Here is a 22,192-nt window from a genome sequence, read left to right on the forward strand (position 1 = left end):
CCGCCGGAAAGGAGAGTATATCCACTGACAGCTTTTCAGTGCGTTCAAAAATCACAAACACCCCACCCCCAATTTTCCATGACAGGTTAGGACCTGGAATTCTCCAAACGGACGCATTACATGTCGCTTAGTCGAATCAGCCCATCGTTTACTCCATAAATGTTTTGTCGTCAATGCTGCACTTTCCATATCACATGTTTCAACATAACTGTAATATATGTACAAATTATGTCATTTCAATTCCGAGCAATGCCGTGTATCTTTGCTTGTATATATCTATACCATAATGGAGAAAGCTGCTTATAAATTAGGAATGTAACAATTACTAAAAGTACTAAAAGAAAACAATATTAAAAGCTTGACGGTCTGGAAATATTTTTATAAATTCATGTTCTAAGAAATTGACTATAATTTCGACTTCTGAATTTTATTGAATCTTTTTAACTCCAAATTCTCGCAAATTTAAATATCCATTGCATTCACTGCGTCCAATTCTTCTTGAATTTAAATATTCATTGCATTCACTGCGGAGTAGAGTTTAATGTTTGATAATAAACACCATTAATTCTTTGCAGGCAACATTTTACGTTTTTATTTGCAACAGTCTCTCATTCTCGCTCGCCTCTATTTTCATTAATGATAATTTAATAATAGCTACATAGCTTTGATACGAGGCACAATTTCAAGAATATTATAAGTTTCCGGAGTTTGTTAAATGAATATTTTTGATAAAATGAAAATTCTTTAATATACCGGTATATATATTTTTTTAATGAAGAAGTGACATTGTTGGTATGGCTACTTGGAACGCTATAAGTCTTACAATAATAACTATGTGATCGCTGCTATTTCTAGCACACTAAACGAGATAGTTTTTAACGAGCTTTCGTTTATATATAATATGCGACTGAAAAAGAAAATTTAGCAGCAAAGGCACAATGGCAGAGAGAAAGACGGGCACTGAATCAGATGAAACCTGGGCAAACGACTGAAACAGAAGTCTGAATATGCACGGACACGTAGACATGATTCTGTTTCCTCTACACATGATCGACTGGCTAGGGTATCTCGAGAGGATAATATTCTACTTCAAATTAATAGTGTCAGATCACAAATTGTTGATGCATCACTGAAGAGATCTTTTCTTTGCGATCATGTGGAAGTAGTGGGGTTGACAACCAATCTAAGACTTCTTACAGAAGATCATTCTGATGAAAGAGAGTTTGCTAATTACTTTTTGATGCAAGAAAGGGAATTCAAAATCAAAGTACCCAATAACCTTTGCCTTAAAAGAGGTACTATTTCAGAGTGATTTTGTATATGCTGATCTCAAAAATAACTTCACAAACCCTGTGTGGCTTGCAAATAGAACCATTGTTACTCCAACATATGAAGCAGCACAATTTGTGAATGATTTTCTGTTGACCAGGACCCTTGGTGAGCTAAACATATATAGAAGCTCAGATACAGTTGATAATGAAACTCTGTACTCAATCAAGTTCATCAACAAACTTACACCATTAGGGTTTTCACCACACATTATCAAACTGAAGGAAAAACGATGCATAATGCTTCTGAGAAATTTAAATGCTACTAATGGACATTGCAATGGCATACATTATATCATTGTCACTTTACGTGATCATGTTATTGAGACTGAGATTGCTTCTGGTCCTTATGCAGGTTCAACTCTTCCAATCCCAAGAATACCACATGCATCTCAAGAAATGGAATTTCCACTCACATTTAAACGCAAACAATTTCCTGTCAAGCCAGCTTTTGCCTTGACGTGCAACAAGACACAGGGACAGACTTTTGAACAAATTGGAATATATTTTCCGACACAATTCTTCTCACATGGTAAGCTGTATGTTGTATCCTCTAGAGTTCGAAAGAAGGCTAATGTAAAAAAAATTGGCTGAGAGAAATGGAAACTGACAATTGTGTCTACAAAGAGATACTACTTTAAAGCAAAATATGCTTTTTAACAAGTTTCAGTAAATAAAATTAACACATAAATTATATGAAAAGTAACATATACTTGTGTGGAATTAAACTGGTTTTGGGATATTTCAACACATGCTGAATGAATGATATCGTTATATTAATTCATTTTAAATTTAGGTATATTTATAAAAGTAAGGAAACGTCATTCTCATGTGGTCCTCACAGCACCAGACTTGTGCGTGTGAGTGTGTGTGTCTCCATCCATCTACCTATCTACCTATATCTATGCACACCTATTTAAGTTCTACCAATTATTAATGATGAATATATATATATATATAACAGGTTGCCTCTTTCAAAAAGAGAGATTATGACCGGGATAAAATAATGAAAGTAATATTTACTAAGCAGGATCAAAAAAATAATTAGACGTAAAATATTATAAAAATAATTAGAATTGGGAACCAAATGTGGAAATGTTATCGAGTGGCTAGCAAAAATACCACCCTGTAGGCAACAGTTTAGTAATGTGTTACCAAAAAGGAAATTATCATTAAATATGACTGAGGATGTTTGAACACCTAAAATGCTAAAGATAAGAGCAGGAAAATTACATCAAAAAATCATCACAGAAGACATACGTCCAAAATATTATTGTATTAATAGATAGAGGTATAAATATATAAAGTATGATTATTTAAAAAGTTTGATTAAGACATCTTTCTTCGTTGAGTAAAAACGGGCGAGAGAAGATAGATGCTTTGCGGAGATTGCAAAGATTAAAGAACATTGAATAGAATGGGATGAATGGGAAAATTGTTTTAAAATGATAAGGCGAGAAGAAACCAATGAGGAATTAAGCCCTCTTAAGGAATTGATTGTCAACAGGAGGGAATGTACTGTCACATACAAGACACATTGGGTAGCGGCTGGCAAAATTGAAATAATGACAACGACTCAAGTGGAGAAGGCACTAATGCCAATCTGGCAAGAGATAAGGTGTCTTGCCAGAGGAGCCAAGTACGGAACGATTTAAGTAAGGTTTAAAGATACAGACTTGGCAAGGGTGAATGCGGCAATTATTTTAAAGAGCGATGAAGTGGTGCTGTTGCCTACGTACCATGGACATAAAGTAGGAAGTGGAAAGGCCAAACACTAAATATGGTTATACAGGGGCCGGTAGAGATTATTGAGGAATTACCGGAGACCATAGCAATGGAAGACACAATAATGGTGGTCAGAGTAGAGGGCAGAATCCCTCGATGCTACAAGTGCGGCCAGAAAGGCCACATTAGTGCAAACTGCCCTCTATAAGACAAAAAGAAGGAAGAAAAACAAGCAAGAAAACAGAACACCACCATCACTAATAGAAACAGAAGAAAAAGGTGAATCAGAAGGAAATTGGGAAGCAGCCGGTAAGAAAAGAAAAAGGAAGAAATCAGGTAAAACAAGTATAGAACCCCACCCCACCCAACACCCACCCACACCCTCTTCCTCTCACCCGCCTCTACAGACACTGAACCTACCCGCCCCCTCCAGCACCCAAACAAATACATACAGACACAAGCCTTTCAACTTCCCCACCTCCCGAAAAAAGAAAAAGAATAACTATGTTATAATGTTTAACAATACAAACAAGAAACTGTGCGAGGAGATTAGGAAGTGGAAAGACATAAGATCAGTGGACACGAATGAATTTGATAATGTACAAGGGTGACATTGCAGCCTGTTATTAAATGAGGAGCAAAAAGAAAAAAATCAAAAAGCTTAAAAGTGGACTTGAAATGTAGCAAATCGATCTGGATATTGAAAAATTACCATGGCATCTGGATTACGTACATCTATTGAAGGAGTAAAAGTTCAATGTCTTGGCAGGAACTAAATATAAAAAGTTAAAAAAGGTATGACTCAGAGGTGGGACTGAGAGAACTTCATTCCATTCCTCATTTTCATTTTTCATCCATTATAACATACGTTTTTGAAATTTTGTTTCTTTTTTCGTTATTTTCCAGTCTGTTATATGTCCCCACATGTCCTTGTAATGTCCCCTCTCCGATAGCCCTTTGTGAGCAATAAAGAAACAAATTTGGGGATTTATATTTATACACAGCCTTTATGGATTACCGCAGAGGATTTTACCACGGATGTATATTATTTCTTCAAAATTTTTAGCACAAGACTGTACCAACGCATATCTATGCCAGTAACTTTTCAAACAACATCTTTAAACAACAGCTTCTTCTTATATTTTTAAATAGCATTCGATTGACTACACGGAAATTCACCCTCTTTCTGTCTGATGAGTGGATGTATTTCCTAATAATGATTATCAATTTTAGATTCCATTTCGAAGAATAATACATACATGAAACGATCGTATGACATTTTAATCAAACTTTTTAAATAATCATACATTATATATTTATACATCTATCTATTAATACAATATTATTTTGGGCGTATATCTTCTGTTATGATTTTTTGATGTAATTTTCCTGATCTTCTTTTATAATATATGTATGTATGTATGTATGTATGTATGTATGTATGTATGTATGTATGTATGTATGTGCATATGTATGTACGTTTCTTCTATTTTTTAATTATTATAAAACTTCCACTGAGGATGGAGCTGGTTTCGAAGAAAGATACAAGGCTCCATCTTTGGGATGTAGTTAACACAGACAAATTCACATTTAGAACTTGAGTAAATTCTTGCATATTTTTACTGTTCCACTCACTGACTAGACTTGTACGAATTAGCCGGTCGATTTCTCTTTCTGAAAATCCCAGTTTATCCAGATTCTCCTTTAAGCATTTACTAACAAAACCTAGTGTTCCACTTATTATTGGTATAAATATGAATTCATAGTTTGGATATTGAAGCTGGGGGTTTCGAAGCAGTTGTCAATAGATACCCTCTATTTCTTTGATTTTAAAAGAGATATTTATATCTGCAGGGCAGCTGACCTCTGTGACAGTACATACCTTTGCCCTTTTATCCCAAACAACAATATCCGCCCTGTTATGTTTACATTTGGCAGAAGTTTTGATGGGAATATTCCACCAGTATTCCTTGAGTTGATGCTTGTATGTATGTATGCATGTATGTATGTATATATCTGTGTTTGACCCTATCGCCGCTTGACAACCGGTGTTGGTTTGTTTACGTCATCATAATCTAGCGATTCAGCTAATGAGGCCGATAGAATAAGTGCCAGGCTCAAAAAATAGGACTGGAGTCGATTTGTTCGAGTAAAATTCTTCAAGGCGCTGCCTCAGCATCGCCGCAGTCTAATGACTGATACTAATAAAAGATAAAAGATAAAATATTTATTGATTGATAGATGAATATTATAAAGACTTGGATAATTACTATTGTTGTAAGAGATATATCAGCATTAAGGTCATTGTGTATCGGCCCTTTACCCTACTATTCTCGTATCATAGGAGAAAGACGCTATTACTTCAGCTCAGTGCTTTGCTAATATGATATCCTAAAGAAGATGGGGTGATAATTCCTACAGTAATGAAACTCTTTATGTGATCACTCGATCTACTGAAATTAGCTGCCAATTCTCGCTGACATTATATCCTGCCTTTTTGAAAAGGAGTACGTACCGGTAATAAAGATGTTGATGTGGCGTGCAGGGAGATGAAGAACAAGATGTAGGATTTGTTTTGGCTCCTAGGGCTTTCTTCTATTTTGGTAAATATTGGAAAATATACAAGATGTCACACTCCAGTTAATTGTCAAGTGGATAACATTGACAAAAGTAAACAGCATATTACTCTGCCTCTGGTATTTGAGTACTCTTTTTCCACCTTGTTTCACATTTATGTGCTTACACCAGTATATATATATATACATATATATATATATATATATATATATATATATATATATATATATATATATATGTATGTATGTATGTATGTATGTATATATATATATATATATATATATATATATATATATATATATATATATATATATATATATATATATATATATATGTATGTATGTATGTATGTATGTATGTATATATATATATATATATATATATATATATATATATATATATATATATATATATATATATATATATATATATATATGTAAGTATGTGTGTATGTATGTATGTATGTATGTATGTATGTATGTATGTATGTATGTATGTATGTATATAATATGTATATTCTTCCGGCAGTTCTTTTCTTCTAAAGACACAACTATACGAGAAACTTGGCATCCTCACACACACAACACAAGCGCACACATATTTAAAGAAGTTAAATATTTTTCTTCATATAAACTTCTAATAAAGGTTACATTTTTTAAAATAAAAACATCGATGAAGTCAATCCATTTACCCTGAACTTGCTCAGCTATTATTTTCTATTCTGACCATGTAATGGCCCGTATCCAGTAAAATTTTACACTTTTTGTGTTTCACCTGCTACCGCCCTTAGCTTCTTTTCAACTAACCCTTCTGCTGACAAATCTGTTTAATCTGCTTTCATTTAAACTCTTAGTAAACAAAATAAAAACTTTAAGATGAAAGTAAACAAACAAAGTTTGTCTTTAGAAGTATTGAGATGTATTGTAAGAAATAGAAATAAATTCATTTCTCAAACGCGTGATAATGCTATAAATAGCTTCATCAGGATAAATTATCCATATAATGCAGAAAAATACGTTACCGGCCAGCCATGAGACTCGAACTCACATCTCTGTGATTACATGTCAATAAACTGCCAAATGCCTCTAAAGACAAACTTTGTTTACATTCATCGTAAAGTGGAATTTATCGTTAGCGTCTTATGAAGCTAAATTTATAAGTTCTAAAATTGCAGAAGAATTCGTTGCTGGCCAGTTTAGTTTAATGGTAAAACACTTGACATGTAATCACAAATATGTGAGTTCGAGTTACATGGCTGGCTGGTAACGTATTTTTCTGCATTATATGGATAATTTATCCTGATCAAGCTATTTATAGCATTATCACGCGTTTGAGAAATAAATTCATTTCTGTATCTTAAAATAAAAACTGTTTTTCATTGGAGCCCTGAACAAAGCGTTCTGCACATCAGTTTTTTTTTTTCTGACGAAACTTACCTCCTTATATAAAACCTCAAATAGGCAAAGTTTCCTTTAATGGTTAAACAAACCGTTAGACAAAACCTGAAGCCTTAGTCATCTTAATCTTCAACATATAAGAATACTTTCACACACACACACACATACACAAACACTTAGGTGCATATATACACATATTTGCATCTATATATGTAAATATGTGTATATGTGTCTGTTTAGAATTTTTAATGGTTACCACGTAATAACGATGGACAATAAAGGAAGTCTGCTTAGTGAAATACTATTGGTACCGTTGTAGATATCTTATCTTTTACTTGTTTCAGTCATTCGACTGCGGCCATACTGGGGCACCGTCTTGAAGAGTTTTAGCTGAACAAGTCGACCTCAGGACTTACTATTTTCAAGCTTAGTACTTATTCTATTTCTCTCTCAGGTCGAACCACTAAATTACGGGGACGTAAACACGCGAGCAACGGTTGTCAAGTGGTGGTGGTGGTGGTGGACAAAAAATACACACACACACACACACACACACAAACATATATATATATATATATATATATATATATATATATATATATATATATATATATATATATATATATATATATATATACATATTACACACATATACACACAAATATATATATATAACAAGCTTCTTCCAGTTTCCGTCTACCAAATCCACTCACAAGGCTTTGGCCGGCTCAAGACCATTGTAGAAGATACTTGCCCAAGGTGCCACGCAGTGGAATTGAATATGAAACCATGTGGTCAGGAAGCAAACTTCTTACCACACAACTACGCCTACGACTGTGAAATATGCAAATATTTTATGCAAAAATATTAACTCTATTAAAATATGCAAATATTAACTCTAAAACATAAGCAAAATTAAAATATAATACAATTTATGCCAATAATTGCATCTGAAGAGAAGAGAAACTTCATTAAGTTAGTCTAACGCGTCTCAACAGACTTCAGTAGCTAATATTTTAAATAAGGTTAAGAAGATGCTATATCTTAAAATGTGTATGAGTGTGTACAAAGTCGACGATAAGCTTGTACACCGTTTAACATATTAAAAATTTATAAAAGTGGGGACATCTTTGAGCGGCGCAAAACTTTTAAGATGGAACAAATGAAATTAACAGTAAAACAATGAAATGTCTAACGATGCCAGAGTTGAATAGTTGTTTGAAATGTTTGAAGCTAGAACAAATGCAAACTGAATATCAATTATAATGTCTTTAGTACGAGGTTCTGGTAATACCAGGGTAGCTATTCTTCAACGAATCTTTTCGTGAGCTGTTGTATTTGATATTAAGAGACACTGCTTTTCTGACACGTTATCGATATTCAACTTGATATGCAGGAAAAGTGCTAGCTGTCATGACAGCCATTTTCTAGGAAGGTAGTGAAGTAGGCAGTGTTATCCCAAACACATTGCAAACAGGAAAAAGTTCTGAAAACAACATAAGTGATAAGTATTTAGAGGAAATATCGATAAGGTTGAATGACTACTATCTTGAAAAGGATGTTGTGTGTGAGGATCACATACAGAATCAGCAAGAGGAATGATAGCAAAGAGGAATGATAGCAAAGAGATAATTCTAATCCGATAACGAAAGCGTCTGCGTATTTATAAGTTTAGTTGGTTCAAAATGGTTCCTTTCTTCTTTCTGTTAGTTTTCTTCACTAAAACGCAACGACTGGTGTCGACGGAAGCAGTCTAGATGAAAACTAAACAATCATTATAACGTTCCTGAGCGCAAACTATTGAATACCTTACACGTATAAATATAAACACACAGACAAGTAAATACATACATACACACACACACACACACACACACACACACACACACATATATATATATATATATATATACACGCATAAATATGTGAGGAGGGGTATGTTTCATTGACGAACGAAGATAAAATCAATAAGCAAAGCATAGTTTCGATAATGCCTTTATTTGCTGAGATTTTACAAACATTACAGTTTCATCACACAGTACTTACCAAACTTGTTTGGCAAGTGATTTGGCACGAAACTCTAGGCTTTTGCTATAAGACTCTAATAATAATAATAATAATAATAATAATAATAATAATAATAATGATGATGATAATAATAATTTCTATTCCAGGCACAAGGACCGAAATTATTGGGGAGGGCGCCTGTCGATTAGATCGACCCAGTACGCAACTGGTACTTAATTTATCGACTCCGAAATAACAAAAGGTAATGTCGACCTCGGCGGAATTTGAACTCAGAACCTAAGGACGGGCGAAATACCGCTAAGCATTTCACCCGGTGTGCTAATGATTCTGCCAGCTCGCCGCCTTACAGCGACCCCAGTGTTCAACTGGTGCTTAGTTTGTCGACTCCGAAGGGATGAAAGGCAAAGTCGACCTCGGCGGAATTCGAACTCAGAACGTAGCGACAGACGAAATGCCGCTAGGCATTTTGCCCGGAGTGCTAACGAATCTGCCAGCTCGCCAACTTAATAATAATAATAATAATAATAATAATAATAATAATAATAATAATAATACGCAGAGAGTGAGTAAACACCTGGAAAATAACAACCTGTTTCCAGAAGAGCAGAAGGGATGCTGCAAGGGCTCATACGGCTGTAAAGATCAATTATTGATCAATAAAGCCATAACTGAAGACAGCCGCAGAAAGAAGAAAGGCCTCAGTATGGCCTGGGTGGACTACCAAAAGGCTTTCGACAGTGTTCCCCACACGTGGATTCTGGAAACACTAGCCATAAACAAGGTGGCACCAATTATCATAAAATACATAGAGCACTCAATGAACAAATGGCAGACAGTGCTACAGCTCCAAACAAAAGAGGGACTTGTGAAAACGAAAGCCATCCCCATTAGAAGAGGAATATTCCAGGGAGACACGCTCTCTCCACTCCTGTTCTGCCTGGCACTCACACCTCTAACAGAATTGCTAAATAGAACTGGATGCGGTTACAAATGCTATGGAAAAACAGTCAGCCACCTTCTATATATGGATGACCTAAAATTATATGCAAAAAACGACAAAGAGCTAGAAACACTACTACAGACAGTACACGGCTTTACCAAGGAAATAGAAATGAAATTCGGATTAGAAAAATGTGCCAAAGCAACCCTGAAAAGAGGAAAATTAGTTAAAAGTAGCAATATAACACTAGATAAAGCCAATGAAATAAGAGAACTAGACGAAAGCCAACCATATAAGTATTTAGGAGTCAATGAACTAGATAGGATACAACATACACAAATGAAAGAAAAAATAAAGAAAGAGTACTATAGACGAGTTAGATCAATACTAAAAACAGAGCTCAATGCTAAAAACAAGATAATGGGTATCAACACTTTAGCTGTCCCAGTTATAAGCTACAGCTACAACATCCTTAACTGGACACTAAACGAACTATGTAAAATAGACAGGAAAACAAGAAAAATAATGACAGGATATAGGATGCACCACCCAAAATCTGACATAGAAAGACTATATATACAACGCACAGAAGGTGGCAGGGGTCTTATACAGCTAGAAAACTATTATAAAATAACCACCATAGGACTGCAAAAATACCTACTCCAGAAGCAAGGGAAACTAATACAAATAGCCACAAAACACGAGCAAAACAAAAAACTGTTTTCAGTATTTAAGGAAGCTGACAAATACAAACAAGAAATCAATCTACCTAACAAATACGAAGAAGAAGAAGAAGAAACAACAAAAGCTATAAAACAAATGAAATCCAAACTAAAACTAGAACAGCAACGGACCATGATAAAACGATGGCAAGAAAAGCCCCTACATGGTAAATACTGGGCTAAACTAAATGCGAAAGAAATAGACAGAGAAAAATCCCAGCGATGGCTGAGAAGCTCAGGACTCAAAGCAGAGACTGAAGGATTTTTAATTGCTGCACAAGACCAAAGCCTCCCCACCAGAAATTACCAAAAACACATAATGAAAAGAAATATAACAAGTAACTGTAGAATATGTGGAGATCGACAAGAAACAATAAATCATATTATCTCTGGCTGCCCAGTCCTGGCTAAGAAGGAATATATTCACAGACACGACAGAGCTGGGACCTATATACACTGGAAGCTATGCCAACATTATGGAATAGCAACAGAAAAAAGATGGTATAAACACACGCCAGAAAAGGTCACAGAAAACGAGAAAGCAACCATACTCTGGGATATGCCAATACACACAGATAGAGAAATTAAGGCAAATAGACCAGATATAGTTGTCAAAGATCATGAAGGAAAAAAATGCCTTCTAATTGATGTTTCAATACCAGCAGATGACAACGTTTCTCTAAAAGAAATGGAAAAACTTTCAAAATACAAAGACCTGGAAATAGAGATAACTCGAATGTGGAATCTAAAAACAGAAACAATTCCTATCATAGTAGGTGCCTTAGGTATAATAAAAAAATATTCAGACAAATACATAACAAAAACACCAGGACTTACAAATATATATAACATACAGAAAATTGCACTACTGGGTACTGCACACATTCTACGCAAAACACTTTCAATACAGTAAACATAAGAGCACCACAGCAAACCACAGCACATACCCAAGGCGCACAGAGCTGCGCTCGGTAGTGAAGTGAAAGCACGTTATAAAAATAAAACTACTGAATAATAATAATAATAATAATAATAATAATGATGATGATGATGATGATGATGATGATGATGATGATGATGATGATGATGATGATAATAATAATAATAATAATAATAATAATAATAATAATAATAACAACTAGCTGAACCCGTGAAAAATTCACGGGAAACATAAAAATTGTAAGCATCTGTAAACAGTGTACTGGTGCCATGTTTGTATATTATGACCATCTGTCTTTACGTTCTGAATTCAAATTCTGCCGAGATCGAATTTTCCTTTCGTCCTTCCGGGGTCGATAAATTAAGTATCAGTTGTGTACTGGGGTTGATCTAATCAACTGCCCCCTCTCCACAAAAGATTCAAGCCTAGAAAAGTATGTTGCGACAGTTACAGAATATAGAAAGTAATGTAACACCAATGATTATATAATCCAACCAAAATATCTCAGTTCCACAAACGTAGACGGAATTACTATTTAACCTTAAAATACATCGTACATATTCAAAGAACCTTAATGTACAAATTGAAATGCAAAAGAATGAAATAATAAATAGATTTATGAATGAAAGTTTGGTAATTGCGTTTGTTTCCACCATGCGACACTTATTCTTGCAAACATGTTTTAACTAAGCTAAACTATACACACACAAATACTTTCATATGTATATGTCTTGAGTTGTAGCTGTAATTCAAAGGGGCCAGCGTTGTCATATTCTGTGTAAGGCTGAATCTCCCTGAGATTTACGTTAATGTTATGCATGTATGTGGAGTACTCAGCCATTTGTGAGTTAATTTTATCCTCATGTGTTCATGAAAAGTGAAATTGGCATCCAATATTTGCTGTGTGTATGAATCAATGTCTGAACTTTTCTTTGAATCTATGTATCTGCTGTCTCTCTCACTTTCTCTCTTTCTCTTTCTTTCACGTCCTTTGTGTCTCTCTTCTCTCTCGCTTTTGATCTAACATTGTGTATATGTATCTACTTCTCTTGCGATATTATAAACATTTAAAAACACAAGAAACCCTCTCTGAAACATTTAAAAACACAAAACGAACGCTGTCACGAACGCTCTCTCTCTCTCTCTTTCTCTCTCTCTCTTCTTCTCTGTCCTCCCCTCTCTCACTTTGCCACTTTGAAGTAAGTGTGACGCACACAACAGGTACGTACAAAAACAAAAAGCGTATTAATATTACTGATGATGATAATAATAATAATAATAATAATAATAATAATAATAATAATAATAATAATAATAATAAGAAGAAGAAGAAGAAGAAGAAGAAGAAGAAGAAGAAGAAGAAGAAGAAGAAGAAGAAGAAGAAGAAGAAGAAGAAGAAGAAGAAGAAGAAGAAGACACAGAGAGCGCAAACCTCCGCCAAGGCAACACCAACGTCCTCTTAACGATTAGCCGGAGATGATTTTAAAATGATAATATATGAAATAAACTCGACTGTTCTCGCAAACGAGAATACTAAAAATGAACCCGACTGCTCTCAAAAATTAAGTAAAACAACCGGAAAAATAATCCAGAATCCTTGTCTGGTACCTGATTGATCCCAATGGTAGTTATAAAATATGAAGGTGGGTGTGCGGCCGTGTTTGTGACGCTGTATGTGTGTCGTCTGCAGTGGGGATTGGGACAGTTTTCTCTATGAAGGACTTTTTTTAGTCTATCCACTGATATAGTATTTTTACGACCGTTAAGGTCTATAGTGAAAAATTTATCAGAGCGTGAAAGAAAACGCAAAGGATCTTCATACGGTGCTGTTAACGGAGGTTTAACAACATCGTTGCACACAAAGACGCGAGTCCAAGAAGTAAATCTTCCTTCAAGGCAGAGCTAGAAATGCAATTGTCAAGTAGGTAAGAGGTTTTGAACAGTAGCGTTATATTCAAAATTGGTAAAACTAAAATTTGTCGAGGATGAATTAAATTTATTATCGTTACTGATTATGTTAGTGTTATTTAATTTCTGAAGAGTTTTGCTGCCGTTTGTTTATGTAGTTTGATTTGTTTATCCCCCAGTCCCTACTAAGATAGAAACGCGAGTAAAATTAATAACAGAGAAACGAAAAAAAAACTTTGTAAACAACAACTCCGCCATAACTTACTTGGAAACCATGAGCGTGCTTTGAAGGGAGATAATCAGACAAAGATTTGAAAGTGAACGTAAGATCATAATACTTCATGTAAAACAAAGGTTCTCAACCCATTTTGGCCAAACGCCCCCTTTTAACCCTTGGAGTCACAAATGCTCCCTCCCATAGAAAATATATATATTTTTTTTCAATATACTACTTATACAGATAATGATTAAAAAATGAAGGACGTTGTTTTACATACGCATTTGCATGCAATAGGGAGGACAGATGTACAAGTTGAAATGCCAAAAAAAAATAATAATAATAAATAAATAATAAATAGAAAGTTTGGTACAAGTAAATGCCAGTGAAATCATTTCAAACCTTTCTGATTTCCATTATCAAAACAGCTAGAACTTGTGCAACAATCTGACATATAAGTAATTGTCACCTGGAAAGAGGACTTTTATGCTCAGGAAAGAGAGTGTATTTGATAGAAATTGTTGAAATACATATGTACTTCATATGAGTAGCAAATTGTGGAGGATGGTACTCACTGTACATGGATCTAGTTAGTTTGAGTCACAAAATCAGCCCCCTTTTAAAACGACATGAAAAAATCTGAAAATTTGTCATATTAAACATTCATTTCTTATTTAGGATCTAGTTTTGGTTCATTCACAAAATCTGCATTTTTTAAAAGAAGTAAAAATATCTGAAAATTGGTTATCTTGATGCAGTTTTCCACGCTTATTCCTATGAAGCCATGAACTTCTGGGGAAAAAAATTGACACATTTTTTTTTAATTCGTGGTTTTAAAATACAGACAGTTCGAATCTACCAGTCGTTTCTCTTTAAAATTTCTAAATAATTTTTCAAATACTTCAAAATCAAAATTGCGTAAATATGTGTGCTAGAAACAGTAGTTAAAAATTAAGGAAATAGATTTTTGGGAGATCTCTTCTTATGACTGACTTTTATTCCATTATTCTAATAGCTTCTGAAACTTATACATATACATGTATAAATGCATACAGAAACATACACACACACAGAGAGATTTTTACAGAGTTAGTTTTATATATATCCTTGTATATATATAAATATTTCGGCATATCTACACAATTATGCCCCAAAGATTTGCTTCTTCATAACCTCGAGAAAATTAAATAGTTCTTTTCTACAAATATGCTTGAAATCGTGTAGATTCTGATTAAATTCGAATTCATTGTGAAAACCGTTTGTCCCTAAAGGAGTTTTAGAAAATTCACACCATTATATATGTATGTATACGTGGGTGTATACGTAGGTGTATACGTATTGTTTTCATTATATCTTTATACACGCGCATACACAAATAAAAACTGGCACACTGTTGGTTAGGACAATCACAAGTATCCAAAACTTCTTCACCACTCTTCTAACTTCATTTTTCTAAAAAGAAGGCTTTCGTCTACTTGGATTATATGTTGTACCACTGCATGGATGTCCAGCTGCTAATATTGTTGTTGGACATGCAGCATGTCACTGGCATTTCACATATAAAGTCCAGGATTATGTGAAAAAATGTGAAGACCGTCAATTGACTTTCTTTCATAAAAGTATTAAAAATTATTTGGAAATTATAATGAGAAACTAATGGTAGATTCGGACTGTCCGCATTTTAAAACCACGAATTAAAAATAAAATGGGTGGGGTGCATAATCAAAGACAGAATCGAAAAAACTGCTTTGAAAATTCTTAAAAATAAAGAAGTTATGAGGGATTTTAGCAAGTGCTTACAACATAATTCAGCCCATTCATGTGTGTATGTGTGTGTGTGTGTGTGTGTGTGTGTGTTTGGAGGTATCTGTTTTTCCTTTAGTTTTTGTTTACTTATATACATCAACAAATGAGCCAATGAGATACTCTCTGTGTCGTTGTTCAATTTGCTAGAAATAACAACCAGATCTCTCTCATACTATACTCTTGTTAGTGTCAAAGAAAGGGAAAATGTTTACTCCTCTCCATTATTACGATTAAAGTTAATATTTTTGATTTTTTTCGGCTCTGTGAATTTCATTTTATCAAATGCTTCCGTCCATTGCTTGATACAGAAAATTGGAAAATCCTGACCAAAACTTTAAAATTCTAACTCAACAAAAAATATGGAAAGAGAAAGAAAAGGTTCTGTTTTCCAAAGCCAAAAGATGTGTCTTTAGCTGTGGTGTAATTTTAATTAAAACAAAATGAAAATCTAAATTTCAGAACATAAGACTTACCACGTTATCTAGTGTATGGCCGCAGTTCAAATGGGTACAAAACCTAAAACAAATGTACGTGTTGTGTATGTGTGCGTGTGTGTGTCTGTGTGTGTGTGTGTGTGTGTGTGTGTGTGTGTGTGTGAGTGAGAGAGAGAGAGAGAGAGAGAGAGAGAGTGAGAGAGAGAGATAGAGGTTGGGTCTTTAATAGCCAGGGGTCAATTTAAGTTCAATCGCAGAAAGGAATTCAAAACAGCAACACATATACATACAAATATACATACAAACATACCCATATATACTCACACATACACAAATACATACCAATCAGTAACTCCCAAAAGCCACTTTGATCCAAAATTCTGACCACCATTCTTTATATATTTGCACACAAACACACACACATTCAGCTTTCCGCCTTTATTCATTACTTTTTTTTAGTCGTCTTTCACTATTCATCTGTTTTTAGTTTTTGTTTTTGTTTTGGAGGTTTCACTTTAGCGACACCAGTTACACATGGTATCGTCAAAGTGGAAAAAGTGTAGCACCTTCCAAGTCTTTTAACGCGCCCCTAGTACCCCTTTGCTCCAAAACATCCCTTTCGAGTTGCAAAGCCCCCCACCCCACCGGTCCATATGGCCCCCGTTGAGAACCTTTGATGTAAAGTGAATATAACAAATAATCTAGAATCATTGCCCGGTACCGGATAGTTCCCAAAATTTAACCAGTTCGTGCCAGTCAAAAGGTCAAACATCCCTGAAAGTTTCATCCGAATCCATCTAGCAGTTATTGAGATCTCTTATCCATGGACAGACAAACAAAGAAATACGACTGAAAACAATATATCCGCTTTCGCTAAGGAGGAGATAATAATAATAATCCTTTCTACTATAGGCACAAGACCTGAAATTTGTGAGTGGGGGATAGTCGATTACATTGAATCCAGTACTCAACTGGTACTTATTTTTTCGACCCCAGTTTGTTGTAAGTTTGTTGCGTTGTTTTTATAATTTTTATGTGAACAACGGTGTTAATCGGGGTTGCAATGCATTCTTGTAGAGTAGTTTTTGTGCATTTTTGATTGTTTTATTAAGTTTATGTTGTTTGTGTCCATGGTAGTGCCTTGGGAGTACTGTTCCTGTTGTTCGTCTGCTGAGGTGCTTGTACCGTTGATGGTGCTTGTAGTGTTCGAGATGTTTGTTATTACGTTAGTGTAAGGTGTGTGAGTGTGTGATAGTTTGTTGGTTTCTGTGCCTCCTCCTCTAAACTCTTTGTGCTTTTCATTTTGTAATTTTTTCTTTTTTTCTTTCACCAGGATCCATTCTGCTGGGTTTCCAAGAATCTTCTCACTAAATGAGTTTTCACAGTCAGAAAAATTTGTGCCAGAAGGCAGAGGTATGTCTGCACAGTCGCACATTTCTAGGCTGGTGGTCTGGTCTGGTCTGGTCAGGTCTGGTCAAGGTGAGGCTTCTCTCGGTTGCAATGGTGTCAGTTTCGTTTTAGTTTTTCTCGGGTGTTGTACCGGTGCTTGCTGGTGATGTTGTTGAATGGATTTCTCCTGCTGTTCGTTCTGTCAATGCTATGGTTGTTTTGGTTTTGGAAGCTGATACTTTTGGTACTGATGTTGCTGGTGCTGTTGTTTTGTTGCTGCTGTTTGTGTTAGAAATGTCTACTGCAGAGGGATTTTTTCTTTTCTTTGCGGGGGGCAGAAAGCTTTTAAATGATTTGTTTCGCCATTACTGTGATATCTTGACTTTCTGCCCTGTAAAGCTACAAATAACTGTGTTCCATTAGGTAGGTTGATCAGATCAGGAATGGCTTCGATACCTACTGGATCAGGATATAACCACAATTCTACGCCGTGCTTGACCAATTCTCCTTTCCTATTTTGTGGACTGACAGAATTTTTATTTTCTCTTCTATGCCGTATAATACGGTTGTTACTAGAAAAGAGGTGTCCACTTCGCACCTCTGCTACCTTTATTTTGGCTATCCTCCATCCGAGGTATGTCGAAATTGGCCATAATTCCTCACTTTTGATGGTTGTTGTGGAATTTTCTATGACTAATTCTTCAGTTGAGAATCTTACTTCAGCTGTGCCGAAGCGTCTCCCATGAGTGACATAAGTTTCTAAGCCCCAGGCTGGTCTCAAGCATATTTCAATTGGAGCCTGCTTCTCTCACTCCAGTCTCCTGTTTTTTAATGATATACATTTATATATGGTTTATCTCTTAGTGCTCTCTTGCACATCTTCCGGTGTGTTAAGGAAGACTGTTCTGCCATTCTTTGTTAAGCGCAGCTTAGCGCCGTTCAACATTTTTTCAGTCAACTCGACTCTTTTCATTTTCCGACAAGCTTGTGCGAAATCGTACCCATTCTGCTTACAAAAAAGAATGGCCGCTGATGTGGTTTTATTAATGTTTGTGGTGATGGTAGCGCTGGGGTTGGAGACGGTGATGGAGGTCGTACTTGCGTCATTTTTAAATATATTTTGCACGTCGCTGATACTGCTTCTACTGTTATTCTTGTTGTTATTCTTGCTGCTGTTGCTGTTGTGTTGCTGTTGCTGCTACTGCTCTACTGCTGTCTTTGCTTCGTTTTTCGCCCAACATAATCAGTGGTAGAGAAAAAATGGCATTGCCGCCATTCAAACAGCCATCGCTTCCCTCGGTTTGGGAAACTATTTTGATGTTTTTTGTTTTAAGATATTAGGTTTGCAATACCAACAAATGAAACAATAAAATTTTAAAGAAAACTTACGAGCCACGAACAAGCGTGCGCCCGTCAATTCCAAACACGAATAACAACAACAACATCAACAACAATAATACACACATACATGAATTTATGCATTCACGTGTGTGCACTCACGCACACAATTTTCAATGATTTTAAGGGAAATTTTTTTTATTTATTCACTGCTCGCTTTGGAAGTCTATATCAAAATATTTAGTGAAGGCAAATATTGTAGACACTTAGCAGATATGGGTATACGTGTTTTATCTCGCCCCATATCTTTCTTTTATTGATTTCTGTCTGTGTATGTTTATATAGAACTAAGGAATTTCTACTTTGGCAGTTTAGATTTCCTTTTGAAAATGCATGTCGAACTTTAGAAAAATATGACGTGGAGGCGTGATATGTATAACCGGATATCAAAACTACTGTGTTAAGATTTGCACTAAATAAATATATAAACATTTATGAAATACTCATATTTCATTAAAATTAGGGCAAATTTTCCAATTATACAACAGCTTGTGCGCGTGCGTATGCATGTGTTTAAATGCCATTACTCTCGAGGTCGTTGGCATTGCCCATTCGTATGGAACGCGTATATCTACATGTAAAAATGAATGTGTGCGTATGTGCATGCGTGCATGTTTTTATCTAAAAACTGGTACGACGATTGTTTCAACCTCAGGTCATTATTAAGTGCAATATTCCAAGCCATCACTCTCTTATAACAGTTAAGAAAATCACCACCAACTGTTAATCAAGCTATAAGTAACAATTATTGAGTAATATTATAGTGATGCTGAAAATAAATACTGAGAATTATTATGGTTATAGTACAAAATAAGGATATTAAATTTACTTGCTTCTGTAAACATGTTAAAGGAACTTATTCCTGTTTATTTGTTTTATTATTGGTGCTAACGATGGATAAAAAACTCCCATCGGTCATGAATGATCGTAGGACTGCACCTAGAAAGTTCCCCTCCAAGCAAAATAATATTTTATACTATAACAGATAATATACTATACGAACGGTTACAATATTATAAATAATTCTTTCTAATTATAGTACAGGCCAGCAAGTTTGAGGAGAGGGATAAAGATGATTACATCGATTCCGTACTTAACCGACACTTTACCGAAAACCGAAAGGATGAAATGTTAATTTGACCTCGTCGGCATTTGAACACAGGACTAAAGAGCCAGAAGAAATGCCACTAAGGATTTCTTCTGACGCACTAACAATTTTGTCATTTCACCACTTTAATAAAAACAAAAACAACAATATTATTATAATATTATAATCCTTTCTACCGGCGGCACAAGGCCTGAAATTTGTAGGATAAGGTAGTTGACCTCGATGGAATTTGAACTCATAACGTAGCAACGGGCGAAATACCGATAAGCATTTCGTCCAGCGTGCTAACGATTCTGCCAGTTCGCCGCCTTAAATAATAATAATAATAACCACAAAGGGTTTACATCAAGAAAAACATTATGAACGGCACAAGGCAAAAAATTGAATGTATGTGTGTATGTGTGTATGTGTGCGTGTGTGTTGCTATTATTGTTGTTGTTGCTGTTGTTGTGATGAAGGTTTTGCATGTAAACAGCTTTAACGTAAAACAATTAAAACATTTTAACAATGTGTAACCCCCAATAGGGAGAAGATGTTCGAGGGCTAAACATAGAAAAACTCTAGAAAGCCACAGATGCCCTGACTTTTGGAACAGGTGCCTTTTCTCAGTTCCTTATCTCCGATTTACAGGCGTATGCTCAAAGCAGGTCTGTTCGCTCTTACCACACTCGCTATTTTCATCTACATTTCAACAACATGGCTAGAAGGTAACACTTCCCTCTCCAATCTTAATTTCCTCTTCAAGTGAAACTTGAAGAAGTTGAGAGATTGGCCAAAGAAGAAAGTGATTGTCTTCAGCGCCTTCAATCGGGTCCACCATACAACCTCTTTCCCCATAGCCACCAGGCATATAAAAACTGCCTGCTCTTCCCTGTTAAAAGAAAGCGGCAGGGAGATCTTCACGATTATTTCAGTTGATATTCGGATTCGTCCCACACGCGACAGCAGGTGTTCGACATTAACCCACAGGTCAGCAATGCTCGGGCACTGGACGAAAGTATGCAGGACGGTTTCGTCTCTCCGCACGCATCTCGGACATGCTCGGCAAATGGCACTTCCGTGCCTGTAGAGTTTATCTCGAACCGGAAAATCTCCCCGGTAGCACAGCCAGGCCAAGGATTTCTGGAAGTTACCCATCGGTCTCGGGCCGAAAGTTTTCCTGAAGAAAGCAGCTAGATGATTCTCTTCGACTGCCGGACCATTGGAAGGCGTGCGTTCCACAAGAAGCGAAAGAGTATGCGCTCTAGTACAATCAGAAGGAACCGGGACAAGGTAGTAGATGACGATCGTGATGTATGCGTTAGCCACCTCTTCCATACCTTTCAGGGATAGCTTCCGCTCTGCCCATTTTGGGGTGAGAGTAATCCCCCTGCTCGTTCCAGTTTTTGTCCATGTGGAAGTCCGGACCGAACCAGACCCCAAGCAGTTTAACCGGTCCGCCAGCGTCAAACAACGCAGTTGGATGGCATAGACTCCAGGTGGCGAGCCGCAAGCCCACTGACTTTTTATGATTAATTTTCACTCCTGATACTACCTTGTAGTCTCTGAGAGCGTTGCTGATTATTTCAATGTGTTTATTTTTCGACAACACAACGGTGACATCGTTGGCATATCCCGACACGGATCTCCCACACCTTAGGTCACGCGGGAAGCCCCTCGACGTTTCCAGCTTATGTAGTAGTGGCTCGAGAGTCAGTGCGATAATAATAATGATAATAACCTCTATTTAATAATAGCCGATATAAATACTAGTTCAGTCAGACTTTATATTGTCGAGATGTATGATGAATGCACGTACAAGACTTGGTGGCAGGCAATCAGTGACTGAAAGCTCTACATATACACACATGGTGTATATGTACAGAAACGGAGGAGAAAGAGGAGGGGCAGAGGTGGTATGCAAATATATGTAGAAAGAGAGCCAACCAGCCAGCCAAACAGACAGACAGTTTGTATGTAAACTTCCATAATGTAAAATCAATATGGAGAGTAAAGTTTGCTTTATTTTATTTTATCTATTTTAATTTTTTCAATTTTCAAATGTTTTGATATGGTATTTTAAAGCAATTAATATTTTTTTTTCTTTTGAAAATTAGTATTAATTCCATCATTTTGTATACGCATCAAGAAATTTGATTAAGTTCAATTATAATTATTATACGTATACACCGTATTTCCTGATATTATGCGTGGGGACAAACCTATACTTCTAAAGTTACTCATCATATGGTAGGCAACACTAATAAGAACAGTAATAATCCTTTCTATTAAAGGC

At 35.6% G+C, this 22,192-nt stretch overlaps 1 protein-coding gene across 1 annotated transcript; it reads left to right on the plus strand.

Annotated features, from left to right (window-relative positions):
* Positions 1 to 286: 286 nt before the first annotated feature.
* On the plus strand, positions 287 to 21,556 carry LOC149137695 (uncharacterized). Its single transcript, XM_089351141.1, has 4 exons — positions 287 to 315; positions 1,430 to 1,867; positions 17,356 to 17,435; positions 21,459 to 21,556. Exons 1-4 carry the CDS (start codon positions 287 to 289, stop codon positions 21,554 to 21,556), a joined length of 645 nt encoding a protein of 214 aa, XP_089207267.1.
* Positions 21,557 to 22,192: the final 636 nt, after the last annotated feature.

The sequence above is a fragment of the Octopus bimaculoides genome, chromosome 1 (assembly GCF_046866305.1).
Source record: "Octopus bimaculoides isolate indiv1 chromosome 1, ASM4686630v1, whole genome shotgun sequence".
NCBI lineage: Eukaryota > Metazoa > Mollusca > Cephalopoda > Octopoda > Octopodidae > Octopus > Octopus bimaculoides.

Bases quoted from the DNA above. Each gene is read 5' to 3' on its own strand.
- LOC149137695 (XM_089351141.1), top strand. From the start codon at position 287: ATGGAGAAAGCTGCTTATAAATTAGGAAT. The intron at 316-1,429 runs GTAACAATTACT...TCTGTTGACCAG, and splicing joins GCTGCTTATAAATTAGGAAT to GACCCTTGGTGAGCTAAACA. The intron at 1,868-17,355 runs GTATGTTGTATC...TTCTTTCACCAG, and splicing joins TTCTTCTCACATGGTAAGCT to GATCCATTCTGCTGGGTTTC.